Here is a 22,758-nt window from a genome sequence, read left to right as displayed (position 1 = left end):
CCTGAGAGGTTTGAGTAACTTGTCCCAGGTCACACAGCACAGTAAGTGGCAGGGATGGAATTTGGATCCTGGTCTGAAGCCCATGCTCATTCTCCTAACCACTTGCTACCATCCCTCTGCCTCATTAAGATAAATTCTGAGCTAAAGATGAACACTGAACGAGTGGTAAGCAACCTAGCTAGTACCTGCTGAGTTCAGTTCCCTGGGGTCAGCACTGTATTTACTTTCACATTCGCTATTCTAATTCACACTCTGACCGTGAGCTCAACATTGGGAACTAATCTGAGGCATAAAGTAAGGCTTTTGCCCCTGCTTGTCTTACAAAAGTGATCCATGTTTACTGTGAAAGATTTGCAAACTACAAAAAAGTATAGTTCCTCAAAAAAATAAACATAGAATTACCATATGATCTAGCAATTCCACTCCTACATTTACACCCCAAAGAATTGAAAGCAGGGACTCGAACAGATATTTGATACTCATGTTCATAGCAACATTATTTACAATAGCTAAAATGTAGAAGTAACCAAAGTGTTTACCGACAGATAAGTAGATAAACAGAATGTGGTCTATACATGCAATGGAATATTATTCAGCCTTAACAAGGAAGGAAATCCTAATGCATGCTACAGCATGGGATCAACTGTGAAGACATCATGCTAAATGAAATAGTCACAAAAGGAAGAATACTGTGTTACTCCACTTACATGAGGTTTCTAGAATAGTCAAATTAATAAAGATGGAAAGTGGAAAGGTCATGGGGGGAGAATAAGGGAGCTGTTTAATTACGGAGTTTCAATTTTGCAAGATGAAAAGAGTTCTGCCAATGGATGGTGGTGGTGATGGTTGCACAATGTGAATGCACTTAATGCCACTTAACTGTATCTTTAAAAATAGTTAAGATGGTAAAATGTATGTTATGTATCTTTTACCACCATAAAAAAGTATAAAGAAACAGGAAAAAAAAATTGGCCATATCTCAGTGCAACTCTATTGATATGTTCGCATGGTCTTTCTGAGTCTTTTTTCTAATCTTAGCCTTTTGATAGGTCTTTTTTGACAGCTTCCTCTCTTCTCCATTACAAGAACATGTTTTTGCAGTTGTGCGACCCAAAGGGGCCATTTCAAGCTGCCCCATCAGATGTGGAGCGCTGATGTGTAAGTATTACTTCAATATCCATGACGTGGCCGGGTAGACAAGAGACTCCCAGGAAAGACGGAACTCACAGAACACGATTATGGGCGATCTGGGCTCCTGGGACCTTTAGGGCACGCCGTCTCCTACTGATGAAGGAGCACTGATTTATCAGATGTTACCCTGCTTAAACAGAAGCAGCCTATTAGGGCAGCTCACTCCATTCCTAGAATCAAACATATCCAACCCACCCCCCTCATTTTACAGAGAAAAGTCAATGGAGAACCGTAGATCTTATTCCTAGAAAGCTGATGAACCCCGCTTCTCTAGCAATAGGAAGACCTGGCCGCCCCGGGCCTCATCCCCACCTGCCACAGGGGCTGGCAGCACAGGCACACGCACTCTGCAGTGGGCCGCAGGCCCCTCCGCTCTTCTCTCAAAATAGGCTCGGGTCTTTAATCTAGACTACCCCACTGGTCCCGAAGCATTTTGTTTTTTTTTAGATGGGGTCTCCCTCTGTCGCCCAGGCTGGAGCGTAGAGTGCAGTGGCACGATCTCGGCTCACTGCAATCTCCGTCTCCTGGGTTCATGCGATTCTCCTGCCTCAGCCTCTTGAGTAGCTGGGACTACAGGTGCGCGCCACCACACCTGGCTAGTTTTTGTATTTTTAGTAGAGACGGTGTTTCGTCATATTGGGCAGGCTGTTCTCGAACTCCTGACCTCAAGTGATCCACCCATCTCGGCCTCCCAAAATGCTGGGACTACAGGTGTCCGCCACCACGCCCGGCTAATTTTTGTATTTTTAGTAGAGATGAGGTTTCGCCATGTTGGCCAGGCTGGTCTCGAACTCCCGACCTCTGGTGATCCACCTGCCTCGACCTCCCTAAGTGCTGGGATTACAGGCGTGAGCCACCTGGCAAGGCCCCCGACCGCCCCCCCCCTTCCTCGCCCCCCGCGCCGAAGCATTTTTAATTGCGGTGCCTGCTTTAAAAAAAACTTTTAGGTCAAGAAATGCGCTCCAGAAGCTCGGCGAGGGTAGGCTGGGCAGGCGCCTTCCGTCACCGGCGCAGCCGTAGGGGCCGCGGACCTCCCCGCCTGGGCAGGACCAGGTCCGCAGCGGCCTGGGGGCCCTGGCCCCGCTGTGTCACACACCGCCCTGGGCCGGTCCCCTGCACGCCCGCGGGCCTCGGCGTCTGTACCGGTACCGCGGGCGGCGACACCTACCTCGCGGGGCTGGGGAGGCCCGACTGGGCTAAGAGACGGGACCGTGCCCAGCACCGGGCCTGGCACACAGCGGGCACCCAATCGGGGGGCGGTGTCGGGCAGTCCCAGCGAAGAGGCTGCTGAGGCTGCAGGAGCAATGACAACCGCGGGAGCGGCCCCCTCCCCACGCAGCCTGAGGGGCCGCGGCGGCCACCCGCGCCAGGCCCCAGGACCAAGCACCTCAGCCTGGGGTCGCGTGGGTGGCCGCGCGCACAGCTAGGCGCTCGCACAAGCGCACAGACATCCAGGCCGCGGAGTGAGGACAGAGGTTAGATGGGTTGAACCACTACGGGAAGGGGAGGGGAAGCTTTGGGAGGAGTGAGGGAGGGTGGAGAGCGGAAGAAAAAAGCAAGATAGGACCGTAAGCTGGACGTGACTGTAAGGGGTCATGGCTGCGGAATCCGGCAGGGGCATTGGGGTTGACGTGCACTCAGCGCCGAGCTTCTTCGTAGTCCCTCACCCACTTGGCTAATATGGGCTGGTCCGGAAGGTCAGGCAAGGGGAAGCTGCGCAAGCGCAGTGTGAGCGGCAACATGGCGTCCAGGTGCAAGCGGCGGGCCGTGGAAAGTGTGGTTCCGCAGCCGCGGGACCCCCCAGTCCAGCGCGACGACGAAGAGGAAGATGAAGTCGAGGATGAGGACGAAGACGATGACGACAGTGACGAGGAAGAGGATGAAGAGGACGAGGTCATTGACGAGGTGAGAAGGACACGCTTCCCTAGCTGGTTTATACTTGAGAAAAACTTTATGGCAAGCCCAGGCTGTGTAAAAATAGTGTAGGGTCTTCCCTGACCCTGAGGGTCTGTGAGGAGAAACTGGAGATAAGTTCTTTCTCAGGTTTCTCCTCGGTCTTTAACACACTGCAGCCATAGTAGTTATTTTTTAAAGGCCTACTCCGGTCCGGTTAACCTCCCAACCCGCTTCCCCCCCGAAAAAGCCTGCCACAACAGGTGTGTTCTTCTCGCCCTCTTTAGTTCTCAGGCTGAAGCTTCAGATTCTGAATCGGCCACCCCCGGGCTCGCAGAGGGGACCCTCTCCCCTCGGGGCAGCAGCTGTCCTCCTCTTCACTCTGCAGGCGGCACTCACAGGGGCCCTCAGTTTCTTGAAGGCTCCTGCCTGGTTCTACCGTAGAAGCCTTTTCAAATGCTCTTCTTCATCCTGCAGAGTTTCCTCTTCCTTCTTCAGATCTCAGCTAGGCTGTACTTTCTGGCTCCTGGGGCAGCAGACTCAAGACATGGGTAAATCTTTGACTTCATAGGCTCATAGAACTGGGTTCCTTTCTTCAGAATAGGTTCTACCGTAGTGCCTGGCAATATAGGTACTTATTATTTGTTAATAAACAATTAGGACTGAATGATCCTTCAGACTACTGAATGTTTAAATAGATACCTCAGCCTTAACTTGTCCAAAGCAGAATTTGTATAATAACTCATGCGCCTCTCTTAACTGTCACCATTTCTATAAATGGCCCCTAAAGTCACCAGCTGCTGTAACCCAAAACCTGGGGCTTAACTTTAATTCTTCCCTTTCCTCATCCTATATCCAGTCCATCAGTAAATCCTGTTATCCAGACATTTCTCAGCACCGATTCTGAGACCATCGTAGTCCACACCTCCATCATCTCTTGCCTGGACTACTATTTAATATAACAGCTTTTAACCGGCCTGCTTTTCTCCATTTTTGTTTCCCTACAATCAGTCTATGCTCCACTTACAGTCAGAGGGATCTTATAGGTCTGATCTCACGCCTCTGCTCAGAATGCTGCATTGGCTTTCTAGTTCATTTACCAGAAAATCAAGAGTCCTCACAATTGAGGGACAGAAAGGCAGCCTGGATGGCTGGATCAGAATAAGGAAGAGAGAGTGATAGGAAATAAAATCAGAGAGGTAATCATGAGTCACGATGAGCATGGAGGGGAGCATGGAGAGAAGCATGGATGCGGGATTAGGGGTGACATGTGGGTATGTGATCAATATTCCCTTACAAATCTTTACCTTGGCTCTATGCCTTGAATGCCATCTCACCATTTTTCACTTAGAACTTTGACTGGCTGTTTTATTACTTTTGGATTATAGAAATCAATGCTTCTTGTGTTAACATGGGAAATCTATCACACCACCACAGTCTTAATTCTAAATCACCTAGGAATAAGGGACAGGGCTCTTTTCTACAAACATGACTGTTCCTGCTGTAGCCATGTGGAGATGAGCCCATACCCAGGAAAAGGGTGTTGGACAGATAATCCATTTGCTGCCCATTTCCCTGGTGGTGCCACAATAGTCTGAGACAGAGGTCCCAGACGTCTATCTAGACAAAGAAAAAAACACTAGATGAGCATTATTTACAGAATGTATTTATATCTAAGGAATAAGTTTAAGTCCTGAATAATGAGTTTGTTATTTGGTTTAGTTTGATCCTGTTTGGAACACTCCCACCCGACCCCTTGTGTTTTGCTGCTCACATAATCTGGCTAAGTTAGCATTTGAAGTCTGCAAAGCTGGACTTAAAGAGTTCAAATTGGAGCTGGAATTGCTCTAAGCAATTCCAGGCCTTGCACGTTTACAGTTAAGGAAGCCTTAAATATATACATGGTCAGGGTGGCAAGGTAAAAGGAGGTCTGATTTCCTCTGTGATGTCCCTCAGCTAAGACCTAAATTCCGAAACCGTTAAAACCTGAAGTGCCTCTAGATACGTTATTTCATCAGAGCCCCAGGTTCATTGTGTCACTTATCAAGGTATGATTTAGGGTCCTCAAGGACTGATCTTGTTAGTGTTTAAAAGCAACTAGGTTTTGTTTTGGCATTTTAGTGCCATCTTCTCCTAGATTCTGTTGTCTTGCAGATAGAGATCAGGGAGCCCAGCTACACATTCATTCTTCTAGTCCCTTGTACTCATCATATTTCCATCTGCCTTAGGGCCTTAGTTTCTGCTGTTTCCTGTACCAGGAACTCTCTTTGCTGTTTCTCGGTTCCTTGCTCAAGTGTCACTTCAAGGAAGGCTTTCCTGACTGACTTCTTATTTTTTAAGTTGTTACAGCACTGAGTACCTTTGTTTTATAGCACTTACATTTATTTCCACGAATATTTCCTTAATGTCTATATTCCTTCCTAAATCGTAAGTTGCACGAGAGCAGGATCATTTGTATCTGCCTTACTAACCTTTTCATCTTGAGTGTCTGGCACAGTGCTTGGTACCTGGATTGGTACTTAATAAATATTTGCTAAGCAAATGAAGTGTAACCTCAAATTCATGGGCTAAGTCAAGCTGTAGGCAATTCCAGGGACTTTTGAAGTGATTTTGATTTTTGCCCACCCTTTTTGCAATCAGGAAAATAATTTCTCCTTTGTGGCTGCCATGTCTGGTTTATTTGAACCGGACTTTCTCAGCATTTAAACTAGGTTACTCTGAGTGTTTTGTTTTCTCAGGCTTTTGTGTCACCTGAAGAAATAGTGTTAAGGTGCTTTGTATTCTCTACAGATGGCAATCTTGGCAATGTTTGCCTATTTCAAAGTCTAGATGTTTGTAGTTTTTCTGGTAACAACTATTTTGTGTGTTATTTACAGGAAGTGAATATTGAATTTGAAGCTTATTCCCTATCAGATAATGATTATGACGGAATTAAGAAATTACTGCAGCAGGTATTGTCTTTTATTTATTATGCATAAATTTCCTCTTCTAAGAAAAATCAGGGGTCGGGTGCAGTGGTTCATGCCTCATGCCTATAATCTCAGCATTTTGGAAGGCCGAGGTGAGCGGATCGCTTGAGCCCAGGAGTTTGAGACCAGCCTGGGCAACATAATGAGAACCTGTCTCTACAAAAAAATAAAAAATTAGCCAACTGTGGTAGCACACACCTTTAGTCCTAACTCCTCAGGAGACTGAGGCTGGAGGATTACTTGAGTCTAGGAGCTCAAGGCTGCAGCTATGAATGTACCATTGAGCTCCAGTCTGGGCAACAGACTGAGCCTCTGTCTCTAAAAAAAAAAAAAAAAAAAAGAAAATTCAGGTCATTCAATACAGGCTCTCTCAAATTCATCTTTTTAGAATTTCCATTTCTATCCTCTCCACCTTGCCTGGAAGGTAGAATTATTTCCTTTCATCTGCTAATTAGTCAAGTTATTTTTATTATTATTATTTTTTTAATTCACAATTCTTATGTAACAGTCATATAACTATGCTGTTTGGTGCTATAAAATTGATGCTTGCTGCTGCTTCTTATTTTACTCATATAATATGACTTTGGTTCTTTAACCTTTATAGCTCTACCTTCCTTTTCACCAAATTCTTTGGCCTTATGTTTATCCTCTCTCGTTTCTCCTTTTTTTCTCCCCCATTACTTCTATATTACCACTGACTGCTATTACCACTGACTGCGTCTTTTCTGAAGTTTCCTAATCTTTAGCTTCTTTGACTCTCCTGGGCTTTTCTTTCGCTCTTGGGATTGCTTTTCTAGATCATCTTCTTAAGTCACAGAAATTTCATTGTTTGTATTTGAATATAGGATTTGAAGTTCTTAGAAATCATGCTTTGATCTTAATTTAAAATAATTTTTTCCTCCTTTTAGCTTTTTCTAAAGGCTCCTGTGAACATTGCAGAACTAACAGATCTCTTAATTCAACAGAACCATATTGGGAGTGTGATTAAGGTAAGCAGGATAATTGTGTTTATTCTGATTAAATGAGTTCTTTATTCTGTTCATGCTGGGCATCACCATGCTTGTAATCCCAGCACTTTGGGAAGCAAAGGTGGGAGGATTGCTTGAGGCCAAGAGTTCAAGACCATCCTGGGCAACATAGCAATACTCTGTCTCTACAAAAAATAACAAAAAATTAGCCGGGCATAGTGGCACATGCCTGTAGTCTTTTTACTCAAGTGGCTGAGGTAGGAGGATCTCTTGAGCCAAGAAGTTGAAGGCCGTGGTGAGCTTTGTGCCGCTGCACTCTATCCTGGCAACACAGCAAGACCCTATATCTGGAAAAAAAAAAAAAAAAAAGAGTTCTTTATTCTGTTTAGCTCAAATTGGAAACAGTATTACTGGAGGAAGGGAGACTGATCAGAAGTCATTACAGAAATCCAAGCTTATTAAATGCAGTAGTCCAGATGGTGGCAATGGAGAGGGAGAGAAGTGGGCTCATTTAGAAAATATTTGGGAGATGAAATATGATGAGGTTTAGTCCCTGATTGGGTCTGAAAGTGAGAGGAAAAGGAGTCAAGGATGACTTCCAGGTTTCTAGCTCGAGCAAACAGGGTAACAAGCATGGAGGAAGGTCAGGTTAGGAGGGGGAACGTAAGTTTGGATTTGTACATTTTGAGTTTGAGTTACCTGTGAGATACCGGGTAGCAGGTGGAGCCCTGGAGACTTGGGAGTTGGTCGTAAATGTTACTGAAGTCCTAGAAGTGATTGAGATTGCACAGGGAGGGAAGGGACAGACACGTATTAGTAATACCAAGAATACTTGGATGAGTAATATAAGTGGCAGAGCCAGCAAAGGAGATTAAAAGGGATGACAGGAGAAGTAGAAGAAACAATAGTGCAGTGATGTCATACACGGCAAGAAAGAGAACATTTGAAGGAGGAGGGGATGGTCATCCTTATCAGATAGATGTTGTAGAAAGCTCAACAAAATAAGGACTGGTTTGGACCCTGGCTCTGCTGCTTATCATCTGGTGGTTCTTTGGGTTATCTGTTGTTTGTATAACAAACCACCCCATGGCTTAGTGTCGTAAAATAGCAATAGTCATTTATTTGGCTCGTGGATCTGCAGTTTGGACAGAGCTCAGTGGGCACAACTCATCTGTGCTCCTGCTCCATCATGTTAGCTGAGGAGGCTTGACTAGGGGCTGGAGGATTCCCTTTCAAGATGGCTTACTCACATGACTGGCAAGTTAGCCCTAATTGTCTGTCGGGCGCTTAGCTGGGACTCTGGACCAGGGGCCTTAGTTCTTCTCCATGTGGGCCTCGTCACACATTGGTTTGCTTCCAAGAGCAAGCTGCCCAAAAGCAGGCAGAAGTGATATAGTGCCATTTCCACCATTTGCTTAGTCATTACAGATACAGATTTCTACCTAGGGGGAGGGCACATTGATCCCACCACTCCATGAGAAAAGTATCTAGGGCACTTTGTCAGAAGAGCATGTCCAAGAAGAGATCCATTGGGGCCATCTGTGAAAGATACAGTCTGCCACAGTACCTTAATCTGTTTCCATTTCTGTCTCTGAAAATAAGGATGGTACTAGCACCGATCTTGTAGAGTGCATGGGTAAACAAAATGAATTGCTGACTGCTTAGTACAGTGTCTGGCAACTGACATGTGCTACATATGTGTAGCTGTCACTGTTGATGTCTTTTTCCTGTTCCTAGCACCTGTTCCCTAGCCTGTTGTGAAAAACACAACAAACAAAAGCTCCATTCAGTCTAATGTTCCACTCTAAGTACATCACCTTCAGAGCCAAAATTCTTGAAAAGTAATCTTAAGTCATGGTTTCTACTTCCTGTCCTCCTATTCATTCTTTAGACACTCTTATCTGACTTTTACACCACTAAAAGTCGGACACTGAGTGATAGGGTCACCAACATACTTGTTACTAAATACAGTGTACACTTTTCAAGGCTTCTGACAATATTAGTAACTTTATGGCACTCAATATAAAGAAAATGAGAAATTAAACCTATGGGGCCTTCCTTTTATTAGGGCAATGGGAAAAAGCAGACCACCTGCTCTTTCATCAAATAAATGTGATCTCTAGCTGATTCGTGTCTTAGAAGACCTAACGGATATGGAGGAGAAGCAGTTTTTTTATTCTCGAAAGAGGTTATTATCTAATGGCAGGATTCGCCCTTTAAATGGATAATCACATCAATAGCTCTGCAGTTGTAACTGTGGCTTCTTGGGATTCTCCAGAGACACTTGAGGTGTCCTGAGGATAGAGACTTCTTGTTCTTAGTAAAGGGACTACTCAGAGTGTTCAGTGGAGCCGGTCCCTAGGATCATAGAACAAAGGGCAGGGGGGTTCTCTTTTTTCCCCTTCTTTCTTGCCAATGTGGTGGGTGTAAGTGGTCCTCAAGCATTGCCCAGCTTCACTAATGGTCAAGAATGACAAGTGTTCTGGAAACTCATGAGTTTTAGAGGAAACAATGCTGTGGGCCAGCAGAGAAGCAAGGCTTGGCTCCAGCCAAATTGTGCAGAAAACAAATGAAAATGCTTTATTTCATGAGGTTTATCTCTTCTGGATTTGTATTATATTGAGAATCTGATAAAAGAAAATGACTTAAGAATCTAGTACAAAGAAATTTCAATCTGTCCAGAATCTGACAAGAGGAACAGAGTCAAGGGAGGTAAAGTTAAATGAACAAGGTCACACAGTATTTAAGATACAATGCTTTCCAACATGATGGTGGCAAAACTGTGACAGTATTTAAAATATAATGCTTTCTAAGATGGCGGTGGTAAAACAAAGTTTTGCTTTTGAAAAGTGAAAAGATAAATGAGGCCTACATCCCAAGACTTGGTATTATACTCTTGGTATTATACTAAATATAACATTTAAATATTTTTTCTCTTAAAATAGCAAACGGATGTTTCAGAAGACAGCGATGATGATGTGGATGAAGATGAGATTTTTGGTTTCATAAGCCTTTTAAATTTAACTGAAAGAAAGGTTGGTTTCACTGGATGGCATCTGAATGGTTATTTCTTAGGCCAAAACCACTTTTATTTAATGCATGGTGAAAATGTCTTTTATGTTAAACAATGATATTAACTATAGGGATAACTGCTCTTGTGAAATCTTATTGTAATCCTTTTTCAGTATGAAGGTGGTGGTGTTGGGTCTGTACCCAGTTAAAGTTGTTTACTCCCTGTGGTTTAGGGAATCATCTGGCTTTGCAGTCTTGATGTTGGTACTGATGCAGGAGCTGTTTGTGCTGTGTCTCTGCAGCTGTTATCTTTGCTACTTGTGTAGTGGGGATATTCTCAGGCTTTGCTGCCTCAATGTTGAGGGCACTTACTGACATTTTATTTTGTTTTGATTCATCTCTTTTTATTGATTCTCTGATGAGTTGTAATAAAAAGTAAACCAGCTGCTTACCCTCCTCAGAATAAGATGCAGGCTACACTTAGTCTTTAATTTTGAAATAAACTTTCCAGTTACTTCCATCTATCTTTATGAGATGGACTAGAGCTGCCATTCCAGTGTGTCTGAATGTTAATTACGACTCTCTTACCACTGATACATGGGATGGTAAATAACCAGTGTATTTACTTTTGAGAAATGCTTAAGCAGTCAACACTGAAGACATACAAGACATTAAGGCTATGGCAGGAAACTGCCCTTAGATGTAAGATGAAAAGTGATAGCTTTTACTTTCAGGTTTTCTCCTCTATGTGATGGCTTGTAATAGGAAACAAGCTTTCTCTTTGCTTTCTAGGGTACCCAGTGTGCTGAACAAATTCAAGAGTTGATTCTAAGCTTCTGTGAGAAGAACTGTGAAAAGAGCATGGTTGAACAGCTGGACAAGTTTTTAAATGACACCACCAAGCCTGTGGGCCTTCTCCTAAGTGAAAGATTCATTAATATCCCTCCACAGATCGCTCTGCCCATGTACCAGCAGCTTCAGTAAGAGACTCTGGGAAAATATCTTTGAACAGTAATTTTTTTTGAAATAGATTCAGAAATGTCATTTAAGTAGAATATGTAGGTATAGAAAGAGTTCTGTCCTTGGTTTAAGTGGGTTGAGTGTGAGGGGAGTGGAAGAAACATCTTGTGAAGTGCATATATTATTAACAACTGGCTTTTTGAAGAGTTTGTGACAATAATCATGAAATTTAAACTGAAGATTTAAGTGATATATAAGTAGATAATTTCATATAGATTTTTCATCCCCATTTGATTGAAGTTTTTCACCTTCACAGATAGCTCTCTGCAACGTGAATAAAATAATGAACAATTACAACAATAAAAAAACTGGTAAAGTTCCCAAATTCTGTTGATATGTTTCATAACTAATGAAACCATAGTCCTGATACTGTGGCTAGCTTTTCAGGGTTTTTGTTATTCTATTTTTTAATCCAGGAGTTTTAAGTTTACAAAAATATTTCAAATGTAACTGTGAAATCTAGCAAACTGAGTGTACTAAGAATTGTATTGCCTGTGCTTTGCAGTAGAGGACAAAATATAGGCAGATTCTCTTATTTATTTCTAGCAAACTGAGTGTACTAAGAATTGTATTGCCTGTGCTTTGCAGTAGAGGACAAAATATAGGCAGATTCTCTTATTTATTTCTATCTATTTTTTTTTTTTTTTTTCGGTAGAGACAGGGTCTTGCTACATTGCCCAAGCTGGTCTTGAACTCCTAGGCTAAAGCAATCTTCCCGCCTCGGCCTCCCAGTGTTGAGATTACAGGTGTCAGTCACAGCACTTGGCCTAGACAGGTTCTTTATAGAATATTCTTTCTCAGAGGTCATAGCCCTTGCATTGTGGTTTTCCTTTAAATAGCTGTAGGAATGCAACTCTACTCTGGAAACCTTTAGGTTTGCTGTTTTTTCCTAGGGATTCGGTGCTTATCTCCTGCTGCCTGCTGTCTCAGCTGTAGCTCAGATTGTGCTCCTGGTGCCTTAAGTGGTTTTTGGTTTTTTTGGTTTTTTTTTCTGATCAGCTGGAGCTCACATTTATTTGGTTTTATAGGAGGGTGATTTGCTTTCTCCTAGCCCTGTTAAAGCTGAAGTGAGCCAAGCGCAGTAGTGCATGCCTGTAGTCCCAGCTCTGAGGAGGCTGAGGCAGGGGGAATGCTTGAGGCCAGGAGTTCCAAGCTGCAGTATACTATGATTGTGCCTGTGAATAGCCACTGCACTCCAGCCTGGGCAAAATTGCAAGACCCTTTTTTTTTTTTTTTTTAAAAAAGGGCCAGGTGTGGTGGCTCACACCTGTAATTCCAACACTTTGGGAGGCCAAAGCTGGCAGATCAGTTGAGGCTAGGAGTTTGAGACCAGCCTGGCCAACATGGCGAAACCCCAATTCTACTAAAAATACACCCACAAAAAATTAGCCGGGTATGGTGGTGCAGATCTGTAATCCCAGCTACTGGGGAGGCTTAGGCACGAAAATCATGTGAACCTGGCAGGCAGAGGTTGCAGTGAGCCGAGATTGTGCCATTGTACTCTGCAGCCTGGGCAACAGAGTGAGATTTTGTCTCCAAATGAAAAAAAGAAAAAAGGAAAGCTGAAGAGGACGGTTCTGAGTTTCTTCTTTTGTTCAAGGGCATCCAGATGCACAAGGCTATGTTTAATTTTCAGAAAGAAGAAACATTAAGGCTTTGTTGCCATTCCATTGCTAGAATTTAGGGTATGTGTTTATGCAGTTCTGCAGTATGTCAGAAATTAGTTCCAGACTCTAGCAATTAGAGACTGTAGTAGTAGTCCCAGGCTGTAGTGACATTGGTTGTGGCTATATACCTTTGTGTGTTTCAGTTAAATGTTCACTGCTTTAAAAAATTCAAAAATTCAGATTCGTATATATTTTTAACTTCTGCACAGGCAGAGCAGTGATACACTGAGTGAATTTGAGACTCATGATCTGTTAGTTGCTATATATCCACAAATCAGCATAATCTGAGAGATGTATCATAGTATTATAAAAAGTAGTACATAATCTAAAATGCAACTGATTATGTAAATAAAAATCATTCCTGTAGACTAAGTGTTCAGATTGAATGCCTGCATCACAGCAGAACCCACTGAAGATGCCCACCAGGTTTTCTATGCTCTGGTTTGTTGATGGATTTCACTTGACCCAGCAGGTAAACAAACGTTGTGTGTGTGCCTTGCAGGAAAGAACTGGCGGAGGCACACAGAACCAATAAGCCATGTGGGAAGTGCTACTTTTACCTTCTGATTAGTAAGACATTTATGGAAGCAGGAAAAAACAATTCCAAAAAGAAACCTAGCAACAAAAAGAAAGCTGCGTTAATGTTTGCAAATGCAGAGGAAGAATTTTTCTATGAGGTAAGACTATCCTGCTTATTTGTTTAGATGTAAATAAGGATTTTCTTGAAAATGATTTATCAAGATTTATTGTTCTCCCACTTTATGTCCAAGTCTTTCAAGCATGGTCACTCTGTTTTTCTGTTTCCCAACAGGACCTAGCAGCTAACATAGTGCCAGGCGCATAGTAGGTACTCAAGAGGCTAGGCACCAGCCTCCTTGCCTGCACTGTGGTTATGAGCGTGAGGAGGAGGAGGAGAAAAGCGATTAACCTGTTAAGAATGATTAGGCATTTATAATATGCTTCTTGTGAAATCTTTCCTTCTAAAACCATGCGGAGAGGTAGACATTAGCCTGGGGTTTACAGATGTGGACTTTAAGGCATAGGGAAATGAGGGAAATTACCTGCGATCACACAGCTGGTCAGTGTGGAAGCTCAGGCACCCCTGCTGCTCTGTGTCCTTAGTCGTGGATGTCATCCTGCTGGTGGGATTTCCCCAGCATTTTTTTTCCTATAAAGGTAGCTTGTACTGTGATGGACAGCCATATACCAGAGAATATTCTTACTCACCCTCTCTTCCTCTGAAAAATCTTGAAGTGGGCCAGGTGCGGTGGCACACACCTGTAATCCCAGCACCTTGGGGAGCTGAGGCGGGCAGATCACCTGAGGCCAGGAATTCAAGACCAGCCTGGCCAACATGGAGAAACCCCATCTCTACTAAAAATACAAAAAAAAATTAGCTGGGCATGGTGGCAGACGCCTGTAATCCCAGCTACTCGGGAGGCTAAGGCAGGAGAATTGCTTGAACCTGGGAGGCAGAGGCTGCAGTGAGCCGAGATCACGCCACTGCACTCCAGCCTGAGCAACAAGAGCGAAACTCTGTCTCAAAAAAAAAAAAAAAAAAAATCTTGAGCCAGGTGTGGTGGCTCACGCCTGTAATCCCAGCACTTTGGGAGGCTGAGGCGGGTGGATCACGAGGTCAGGATATCAAGACCATCCTGGCTAACATGGTGAAACCCCGTCTCTACTAAAATACAAAAAATTAGCCGGGCATGGTGGTGGGCACCTGTAGTCCCAGCTACTTGGGAGGCTGAGGCAGGAGAATGGCGTGAACCCGGGAGGTGGAGCTTGCAGTGAGCCGAGATCGCGCCACTGCACTCCCGCCTGGGCGACAGAGCGAGACTCTGTCTCAAAAAACAAAACAAATCTTGAAGTGTATCTCTGAGGGGAACATATTTTCCTGAATTGGATGATACTACTTACCACTTTTAAGACTCCTACAGAAGACTAAAGCACTACAAATTTAGCTGTGCCCTTCTTTTCCAGGAAGTAAATGGTAAACATAATTTTGTAAAAACATAGGCGGGGCGCGGTGGCTCACGCCTGTAATCCCAGCACTTTGGGAGCCCGAGACGGGTGGATCACGAGGTCAGGAGATCAGACCATCCTGGCTAACACAGTGAAACCCTGTCTTTACTAAAAATACAAAAAATTAGCCAGGCACGATGGTGGGCACCTGTAGTCCCAGCTACTTGGGAGGCTGAGGCAGGACAATGGTGTAAACCTGGGAGGCAGAGCTTGCAGTGAGCTGAGATCACACCACTGCACTCCAGCCTGGGTGACAGAGCGAGACTGTCTCAAAAACAAACAAACAAAAAAAACCATATGCTTCAGCACCTCAGGTTGACCATTTGGGGGGAGTATGTATGGGTGTTTTAAGATGGCGGGTTATGCAGATTTACTCTGTCTTCACGCAAAAGCCTGATGCTAAGGAAGCAGCTGAGAAAGTGAGAAAAGAGTGTTTGAAGACCAGTTCTTGTTAAATACCAAATTTTACGAGTCTTAATTTCATTATGTATCACAAGATTATTTTGACAATTAAATGAAAATATCACTTAGCTGCTTGTTCACCTCTTAGAAATTGCACGCCTCTATCCCTGTTCCTCATGTGGGTTTAAAATCTGCTTGGTTTGTGTTTTATAACTTCTGCCTGAATGTCCCATTTGAACTTTTTAAATTCTGAGTTTTGCTTCTTTTTAGCTCTCATTCTTATTTAAGCATATGCCAAAGGTAATATTCTTTGCCATAGATTAAATGGGTTTTGTCTTTGGGTTGTCCCGATTTTTAATTCATGGTTACTTATTTGGTTTAGAAGGCAATTCTGAAGTTCAACTACTCAGTGCAGGAGGAGAGCGACACTTGTCTGGGAGGCAAATGGTCTTTTGATGACGTACCAATGACGCCCTTGCGAACTGTGATGTTAATTCCAGGCGACAAGATAAACGAAATCATGGATAAACTGAAAGAATATCTATCTATCTAACCCATTTCCAATGGACAGTGATGGGCTTGTTTTTGTAAAATTACCAGAAAACTCAGTGGAGATTTACTGAAAAACTCAGACTTTATTCAGATTAAGGTCCTCTACAAAAAGTGGGGTTCTGTCCCATGTGTCTGTGACACATTTGCAAAATACCAGTTTTTTAAAATTTTGGTCAAATTATGAGTGGTTGATTTAAAAACTTTTCCAAGAAGAAGAAAAACGTGAAGTAGTAATTTAAAGAACTCAATAAAAACTTCTATTTTTTATTTTAAAATAATATACACAGTGTTATTTTCTTCAAGACTGTCCTGTGGGTGTGAAATCCGTCTTCATGTCACGTATCTCCCATCTCCAGCAGTTCAGCCATCCAGCTACCTTTGGGACCCTACTGCACCTTGTGTTTGCTGAGGAGTCACTGGAGAGTGCATCTCTGTTCAGCAGTTTCAGGGCACGTCTCACACATTTTCTGTTCCTTATTCATTGTTGACATAGGGGATAGGTGATCCATTACTTGCTGTAGAATATCTTTACTTTCACTAGGAGGCAGATTACTGAAATAGTATTGTGGTACCAGTTGCATAAATCTGTTTGTTTAAAACAAAAAGATTAGATTTTGAGTGGGGAAGGTGGTGAGAGACACCCAACATTATGTCTGGGCACTTCCCATCCCTGGATAATCTACCTGTAGAACCAGTATTTAATTTGAACTCCTCAGTATCTCAGTCCGACTTTGTAAAATAAATACTTTCTGGTTTTTATGCAGCCAATCCTGTTGCATTTCTAGAATAAGTTGGCCTCTCTAGTGTTATGCCACACAGTGGAAGTGCTGTCTATTACTAACCTTTAGTGGAAACTAGTATTTCCCCTAAGGCCCATCACCATATGAGAGGCACCGATCGTATGGTTAGGAGAGCTTTGGGTAGGGGATAGAGGGGGTATCTTTGCTTCTTTCTCATTTTAACTAGTACCACTCCGCATCCAGCTACGTAAGCCAGATGCCTGTGAGTCACTCTTGGTTGCTGCCTTGAACACTACTTGCTGGAAGAGTAGTGGAACCTTCAAAATGGATCCAGACTCTGTAGTGGCCTCTCAAAGACTAGCGGAGTAGTCTCACTCTCGCCATTGCCCCTCCTTTCCATTCATGTCACAGCCAGTTATTTTTCCTTTTTTCTTTTTAGACAGGGTCTTGGTCTGTCTCCCAGGCTGGTGGGCGGTGGTGTGACAATACCTCACTGCAGCCTTGACCTCCTGGGCTCAAGTGATCCTCTGCTGCAGGATCTCAAGTAGCTAGGACTATAGGCGCGTGCCACCATACCCGGCTAATTTTTTTATTTTGTAGAGACGGGGTCTTGCTATGTTGCCAGGGCTGGTCTTTAACTCTTGGGTTCAAGCCATCCTCCTGCCTTGGCCTCCCAAGATGCCTGGCCAGCTACAGTGATCCTTAAAGCTATATCGAGAAGATGCTACTCTTGCTTAAAATGCTCTAATTGCTGTGTACGGCACTTGGATAGAATGTAAACTATGTGGCCCATAAAGCTTTATACCTTCTGGTGCCTGCCTCTCTCTTCAACCTCCCCTCCTTCCTCTTCCCCAACAGCTCCAACTGCAGTGGCTCTTGAAAGATGGCTAAGCTCATTCCTCTCAAGGTCAATGCACCTGCATACAGTGCATTTCTCTAGCATTCTGTTCCTCTTAAAGACATATGGTCTTTGTTTTTATTTCTACACTGTCTTTTGTATGCTGTAATCTCCTAACAGGCAGGGACATTTCTTAGGTATCATCCACAGAGGCCTGCCCTTAGTAGGTACTCTCAACATAAATTAAGATTGCATCAGTATAAACTTTAGAACTAAGAATAAAAGCCAAATTTGTCATCTACTCCTATAGGTATGAATTAAAAAAAAAATACAACCCTTTCTTCTCCATTAAACTTACAGTTCAGGAGAGATTTCTGAGGTAATCCTGATGTAGTTGTTCTCAGAAATGCTGAATTTATGGAAGAGGACCCACTCTGGCATCTTCTTGGTGATTGAGTAACCAGACAGGGGATGCAGCTGAGCAACCTGCTTATGTGTCAGCATTAAGTAGTTACCTGATCCATCAACATCCCGAGCAATCTGAAAGGCAGAGTTTTAAAGAAAAAAGATTTTGTATTAATACGGAGATCATTATACAAAAATGTTTGTTGAAAAAAATACCAAAGTATGTTATACGGGATAGTTAAAACTAAAATTTGCCACTCATGTTTCCTGTTTTCACATGTAGAAAATAAGCCATAAGCATGTTTTGCCTAAAACTTTGAGACAGTGATATTAATTAACTTCAGCAACAGCAGGGCACTGCTAAAACTGCAGCTGTGAGGTTAATGTTTTGGCCATGAGATGAAACAGCACGCTACCCACCATACTGTGGGCTCCAATGCCCATAGTGCCCATACACTCCAATGCCAAGTGCTTTACACTTGGTGTGTAGCACACAATGACCCTGTAATGTAGGAACCTTACTTTACAGATGAGGAAATCCATACTGAAATGTCATTTTTCTCCATTAAGACTACATATTCTGCCTTGGCCCTTTATTCCCTTGAGGGGAAGGATATTTAAGTACCAAATCTTTAATAACAACATGGATTTTTAGTTTTACTTAATGTCAAAATCATCATCCTAAGTGAGCCATTGTTGGCAGCATGTCCTGAGTATGTGCAATTCAGGGAAGCCTATGCCGAGGTGACCCCACCCCTTCTCACCTGCATAAAGTAACCGGACAGAAGAGCTTTCTTTATGTTTAGAGTGTTTTCCTTGGAGCCAAAAGCAGGTTCTGCATAGGGAAGCTCGATTCGCTTGATAATTTCTAAGAGTTCAGCTCGAATAACATCTGCCATTCTGAGTGCTGAACAATTGAGGAAGTAATCATGACACCACTTTTCAACACAGTCTAGGAGGGAAAGAACACAAGGCTATTTAGAAATGATCTGTCAGAAGCTCTAAAGAGCCCAGGCCAGGCAGTTGCCATCTTTAAGCCCTGTGCTCTCCTCTGCTACAAAGGAGGCCACATAGGTGAGTGGCAGGAAGGCAGCAAGGACAAGGATTTCTGGTGGCTGCAAGGTCAGCTGTCAGGGCACTACCAGGAAGGGAGATGGTGCCACTGACAGCCCCATGCCACCTGCTGGGGTTCTGTGATCCCAGCCAACTGTGGAAACTGTTCCTAGTGGTGGCTGAAGATGTATTTAACTAACCCGTGGCTCATAAAGGCCAGAGAGGATTTTGTAAGATCTCTATTTTGTCTCTATGCATACAGCAAGGATGTATGTGGCCCCATTTAATCAAACTAGGCAGAAAAAGCCCACAGTATAAATTCCTCTGATCTATGAAAATATCTCCTATTTTATTTAATGATAAGAAAAGGATTACTACCAGGTTGATTTGGGACTTAATTATGTTACAGTTAAGCTCATCTATCTACCTTAGCTGTAACTTTTATATTAAAATTCAGGCATGTGGGTGAGTTTGAAGTTAGTCTTTCTGGCCACCTGTAATTACTTAAGATGGACCTGGGAATGTACATGGCCATGGCACCATCGACAGAAGACCCTCATTTACCCTGTCCTGTCCACTCATGCCGCTCAGAGCAACCAGAGCACGTACTTAGTGGGTGTCACCCATTCAGCATGCCCTCAAAAGAGGCCACCAAATTCCTGTGTACCTTCTGGCTCCACTGACAACTTTTTCTTCTCAGCTTTGAAACACTAACTCCCTGTTCTTTATACAGTTCTACTGTCTTTCAAATTGCTGTCATATTTTTCACACTACTTCACATATTTTCCCACCATCTTTCAGAGCAAAGGAGGTAAAAGATGCATCATGGAAAATTTCAGAGAGGGACCTCACTGGCTGCCCTTCATGGGTGGCTCTAGCCTCTGCCATGCTGCTTTGCCCTGTTTGCCCTCCTCTTGTTTCTGTCTGCATAGCTTCCAGTTGACTTCTGGTACCTTCCTGTGACAGGTAATCTACCCACTGCCCTTCAGGCATACAAAGGACTTTGTGGTTGTGCTTTGACATGCGCCATTCTCTTCTCTCGACACTCTCTGCTCTCCTCTACCAAGCTGCGTCGGCAACTCTGCAGCCTCCCCTCAGCACCCCAGCCTATTCTGCACCAGTATCTGGAGCTCTGCAGCCTCTCTGCATGCACGTGGTGAATGTGCCAGGATACGGAAGGTGCACAGCACAACTCTGACACAGTGGGCATGTCGAGGTGGCTGTTCCTTGTCTTCCTCCGAAGATCCGTGTATGAGTCTGTGTCCCCCCCATCACCATGCCCCAAGCAAGCTTGCTCTGAAGGCTGGCTGAGTGGAGTCCTGGAGCTCTGGAAGTACAGGCCCGCCATGGTGGCACACCAGAGCTCCGTGGGAGCAGGCAGACTGAGCATCTCCCGCTTTGTAGACGCCTGTGGGTGCGTTTAGGGCCTCAAGTGCCATTGCATTCAAGTGGCTAGTAGGGCTAGAGAAGAATGTTTGATGAATAACTAATAAGGACTCAGACTTATCTGGGGAAAGGAAGGTGGAATTAATAGGTAGTTTCTAAGCATTCACTTACACTCACTGCTAGAATTCAGAGTTGTATCTTGGTAGGCCTTATAAATGCTGATGAGGGTAAAGTGATCTCCTTCAGGATGTAAAAATGTCTTCCAACACGTCAAGGCAACCTCTTCTGCTCCATGTGGCACATGTGAAAAGCAATTTGGAGCTTTAAAATGAAAAAGGTGACATGGTTAGCAATAATGAAGACATTTTATCTTAGCCTAACATGCAGAGGGGAGGGGTCACGACTGTTAGTGGCATGGCTCCTGTCTTGGTTCTCTGAATAAATATGTTATCCTTGTTTACTTAGAAATCCCAGAAATTTCGAGTGAGTCATCTTAATCCTCCCTCTCCTTTTGTGTGTGTGTGTTTGCTTTTCTAAGGTCAACTGAATGTGGTTAATACCCTGCTTCTGTTCCAGCAGGAGCAGGGAAGCCTGAGGTGCTCAGAGGGCCAGACACAGGAAGAGGACTGGAACCAGTTCCGATACAGCACAATGGCTGGCCTGTTCCCCAGTATTAGAATAAACTAAAACATACAAGCCAGGATGGATGAAGCCAATAGGATAAAAAACAAGCACACAACATTATTTGGGGAAAAACACCTCTAGTGACACGTTTTCTTCATCTGCACTGATTATTTCAGCAAAAGAAATCTAGTATGTTTTCATACATCTGACGTATAAATTTGCTGAACTTTTAGTTTTCTTAATATTAAGATAATTTTTCATATTAAGAAAATTTTCCTTTTCTAACCTATTAAAATACCTCACTATCATTTCAAAGGGTTAAATGAATTGATCACCATCTCTGCTATGTGCTCCTCAAAATATAATTTCAAATGGATTCGATTTAAATCTATACCTAGTGCAGATTTGCAAAAAAAGAAAAGGAATAGTCATTAAGGATACCTGTTACCATGGCAGCGATTGTTAACACTTCATCTACACAGTCAAATTCACAGGACGCTAAGATAGACTTCGAGAGTTGTGGATCAAGAGGAAACTCTGACATGATGATTCCAAATTCAGAAAGATTGCCATCATTATCCAGTGCTGCCAGATAATCTAAGTCTTCCAATGCCTGCATCAAACTTTCTGGTGCTAGGAAAGGAAAAAATAATAATTTAAGAGTCTCATATGGCTAAGATGGAGAAACAGGTACTGGATTTTTCCCTCCTGCATGAAACAAGCAAACAATGGACAAAATATGTGAAACAACGGTTTGCAAGACACCAAATACCAGGGAGTGAAGGACAGTGATTCTTGAGAGGGCACACTCAGGAGGGCAGCCCTGTGATTGTCCAGCTCATGCTCCGAAGAGGGTCCCAGCTGCAGTGTGCATGCGGGGGGAACCCAAGTGGAGCCTGCCAGCCTCCCTGCAGTAGGAAAACAATGCCAGGGATCCAGGGAGACTAAAGTGGCCAGAACTCGCGGTCACAGTACTGGAGAGAGACACACAGATCTAAGTCAGGGGCCAGAGGGAGCTCCCTCAACTAGTCAGCAGAGCCCCACTGATCAGTGCATGTGTGTAAGGAACCACCTCAGGCCAGAGAAAGAGCCATGTGAGAGGATTAGAAGGAACAGTGGTGCTGACACAGGACCTAGGGTAGGGCCTGTTCCCACCACCCAAGCTGGAAAAACCTCATGATTTGTGGGGCACTGGGTAGAAAACACAAGTGAGAAACCCTAGATGGGCACTGCCACCTGACACATCTATACAGCAGGACCCGAAAGGATCACACTGCATCCTAGGACAAAGCTCAAAAATACCTCTGGGACTACAAAAATATTCAGTGCCCAACAAGGTAAAATGTACAATGTCTAGCATACAGTAGAGAGGCATGAAAAGCATGAAAATACATTGCATAATACAGAGAAAAATTAATCACAACTGACCTGGATCTCAGATGCTCAAAATAGTAGACAAACATGTTATTTCCCAGTGCAAATAAAGAAATAAAGATAGCAAGCTGATTCTCCCCATCTCTTTCTTTTAAGTTGATGTAACATCGATAATGATGTGGTATTATATATGCTCAATCTTTACCAAAGTTTTTAAAAATCCATTTATTTAAAGAAATATATTCTCTTTGTGGAATAAGGCTATATATAGGTTGGTGCAAAAGTAATTGCGGTTTTTGCCATTCCTTTCAATGGCAAAAACCACGATTATTTTTGCACCAACCTAATATTTATTAAATAAATACATGTGTTTTGTCCAACTTTCTGGTTCCTGGTATAGCAATAAAGGTCACACAATGAAGCAAATCCCATAATAGAAAGCTGCTGTATTGTTATACCCCCAAACTGCAGGATTTATGAGCCACTAGGTTGCTTTTGTCTCAGTTCCAGTAAGTGCAAGGTGGGCGGGAGCTGAAGACTCTGGGGACCTAAGAAGCGCTTGAACCTGTCTGCTCCTGGGAGTTCAAAGTAACATATAGTAAAAATTTACTTATGTGCTGTCTAAACTTTGATCATTAA

At 43.4% G+C, this 22,758-nt stretch overlaps 3 protein-coding genes across 23 annotated transcripts in view; 1 reads left to right on the top strand and 2 right to left on the bottom strand.

Annotated features, from left to right (window-relative positions):
* The window catches only part of UROS (uroporphyrinogen III synthase), a 41,649-nt gene extending 38,836 nt beyond the window's left edge, over window positions 1-2,813 (bottom strand). For 8 of the 14 annotated variants that reach the window (XM_063616831.1, XM_055245961.2, XM_063616843.1 and 5 more), the window contains exon 1: window positions 2,360-2,501. The gene's annotated coding sequence lies outside the window, so the exon portion shown is untranslated. Of the gene's footprint in view, window positions 1-1,227; window positions 1,319-2,359 lie in introns of all 14 variants that reach the window. The other 6 variants (XM_063616833.1, XM_063616835.1, XM_055245944.2 and 3 more) reach the window with 3 other exon arrangements.
* Window positions 2,814-22,758, top strand: part of BCCIP (BRCA2 and CDKN1A interacting protein) — a 30,283-nt gene continuing 10,338 nt past the window's right edge. Inside the window, exons 1-8 of one of the 5 annotated variants that reach the window (XM_055245910.2) lie at window positions 2,819-3,096; window positions 5,961-6,035; window positions 6,962-7,042; window positions 9,967-10,056; window positions 10,826-11,013; window positions 13,223-13,397; window positions 20,253-20,256; window positions 20,704-20,773. In XM_055245910.2, the coding sequence (XP_055101885.2) occupies window positions 2,872-3,096; window positions 5,961-6,035; window positions 6,962-7,042; window positions 9,967-10,056; window positions 10,826-11,013; window positions 13,223-13,397; window positions 20,253-20,256; window positions 20,704-20,773 (908 nt within the window). In that variant the 5' untranslated portion in view covers window positions 2,819-2,871. Of the gene's footprint in view, window positions 3,097-5,960; window positions 6,036-6,961; window positions 7,043-9,966; window positions 10,057-10,825; window positions 11,014-13,222; window positions 13,398-15,529; window positions 15,978-20,252; window positions 20,257-20,697; window positions 22,247-22,758 lie in introns of those variants that run through there. The other 4 variants (XM_055245930.2, XM_055245902.2, XM_055245922.2 and 1 more) reach the window with 4 other exon arrangements.
* The window catches only part of DHX32 (DEAH-box helicase 32 (putative)), a 59,688-nt gene continuing 52,692 nt past the window's right edge, over window positions 15,763-22,758 (bottom strand). For all 4 annotated transcript variants that reach the window (XM_055245805.2, XM_055245800.2, XM_055245791.2 and 1 more), the window contains 5 exons: window positions 21,187-21,378; window positions 20,293-20,442; window positions 18,447-18,634; window positions 17,636-17,817; window positions 15,763-16,284 (listed from right to left, as the gene is read on the bottom strand). In XM_055245805.2, the coding sequence (XP_055101780.1) occupies window positions 16,113-16,284; window positions 17,636-17,817; window positions 18,447-18,634; window positions 20,293-20,442; window positions 21,187-21,378 (884 nt within the window). In that variant the 3' untranslated portion in view covers window positions 15,763-16,112. The remainder of the gene's footprint in view (window positions 16,285-17,635; window positions 17,818-18,446; window positions 18,635-20,292; window positions 20,443-21,186; window positions 21,379-22,758) is intronic.

The sequence above is a fragment of the Symphalangus syndactylus genome, chromosome 2, assembly GCF_028878055.3.
Source record: "Symphalangus syndactylus isolate Jambi chromosome 2, NHGRI_mSymSyn1-v2.1_pri, whole genome shotgun sequence".
In the NCBI taxonomy this organism is placed as follows: domain Eukaryota; kingdom Metazoa; phylum Chordata; class Mammalia; order Primates; family Hylobatidae; genus Symphalangus; species Symphalangus syndactylus.
Note: the sequence above shows the minus strand (reverse complement) of the source record. Positions and strands in the feature narration are given on the sequence as shown.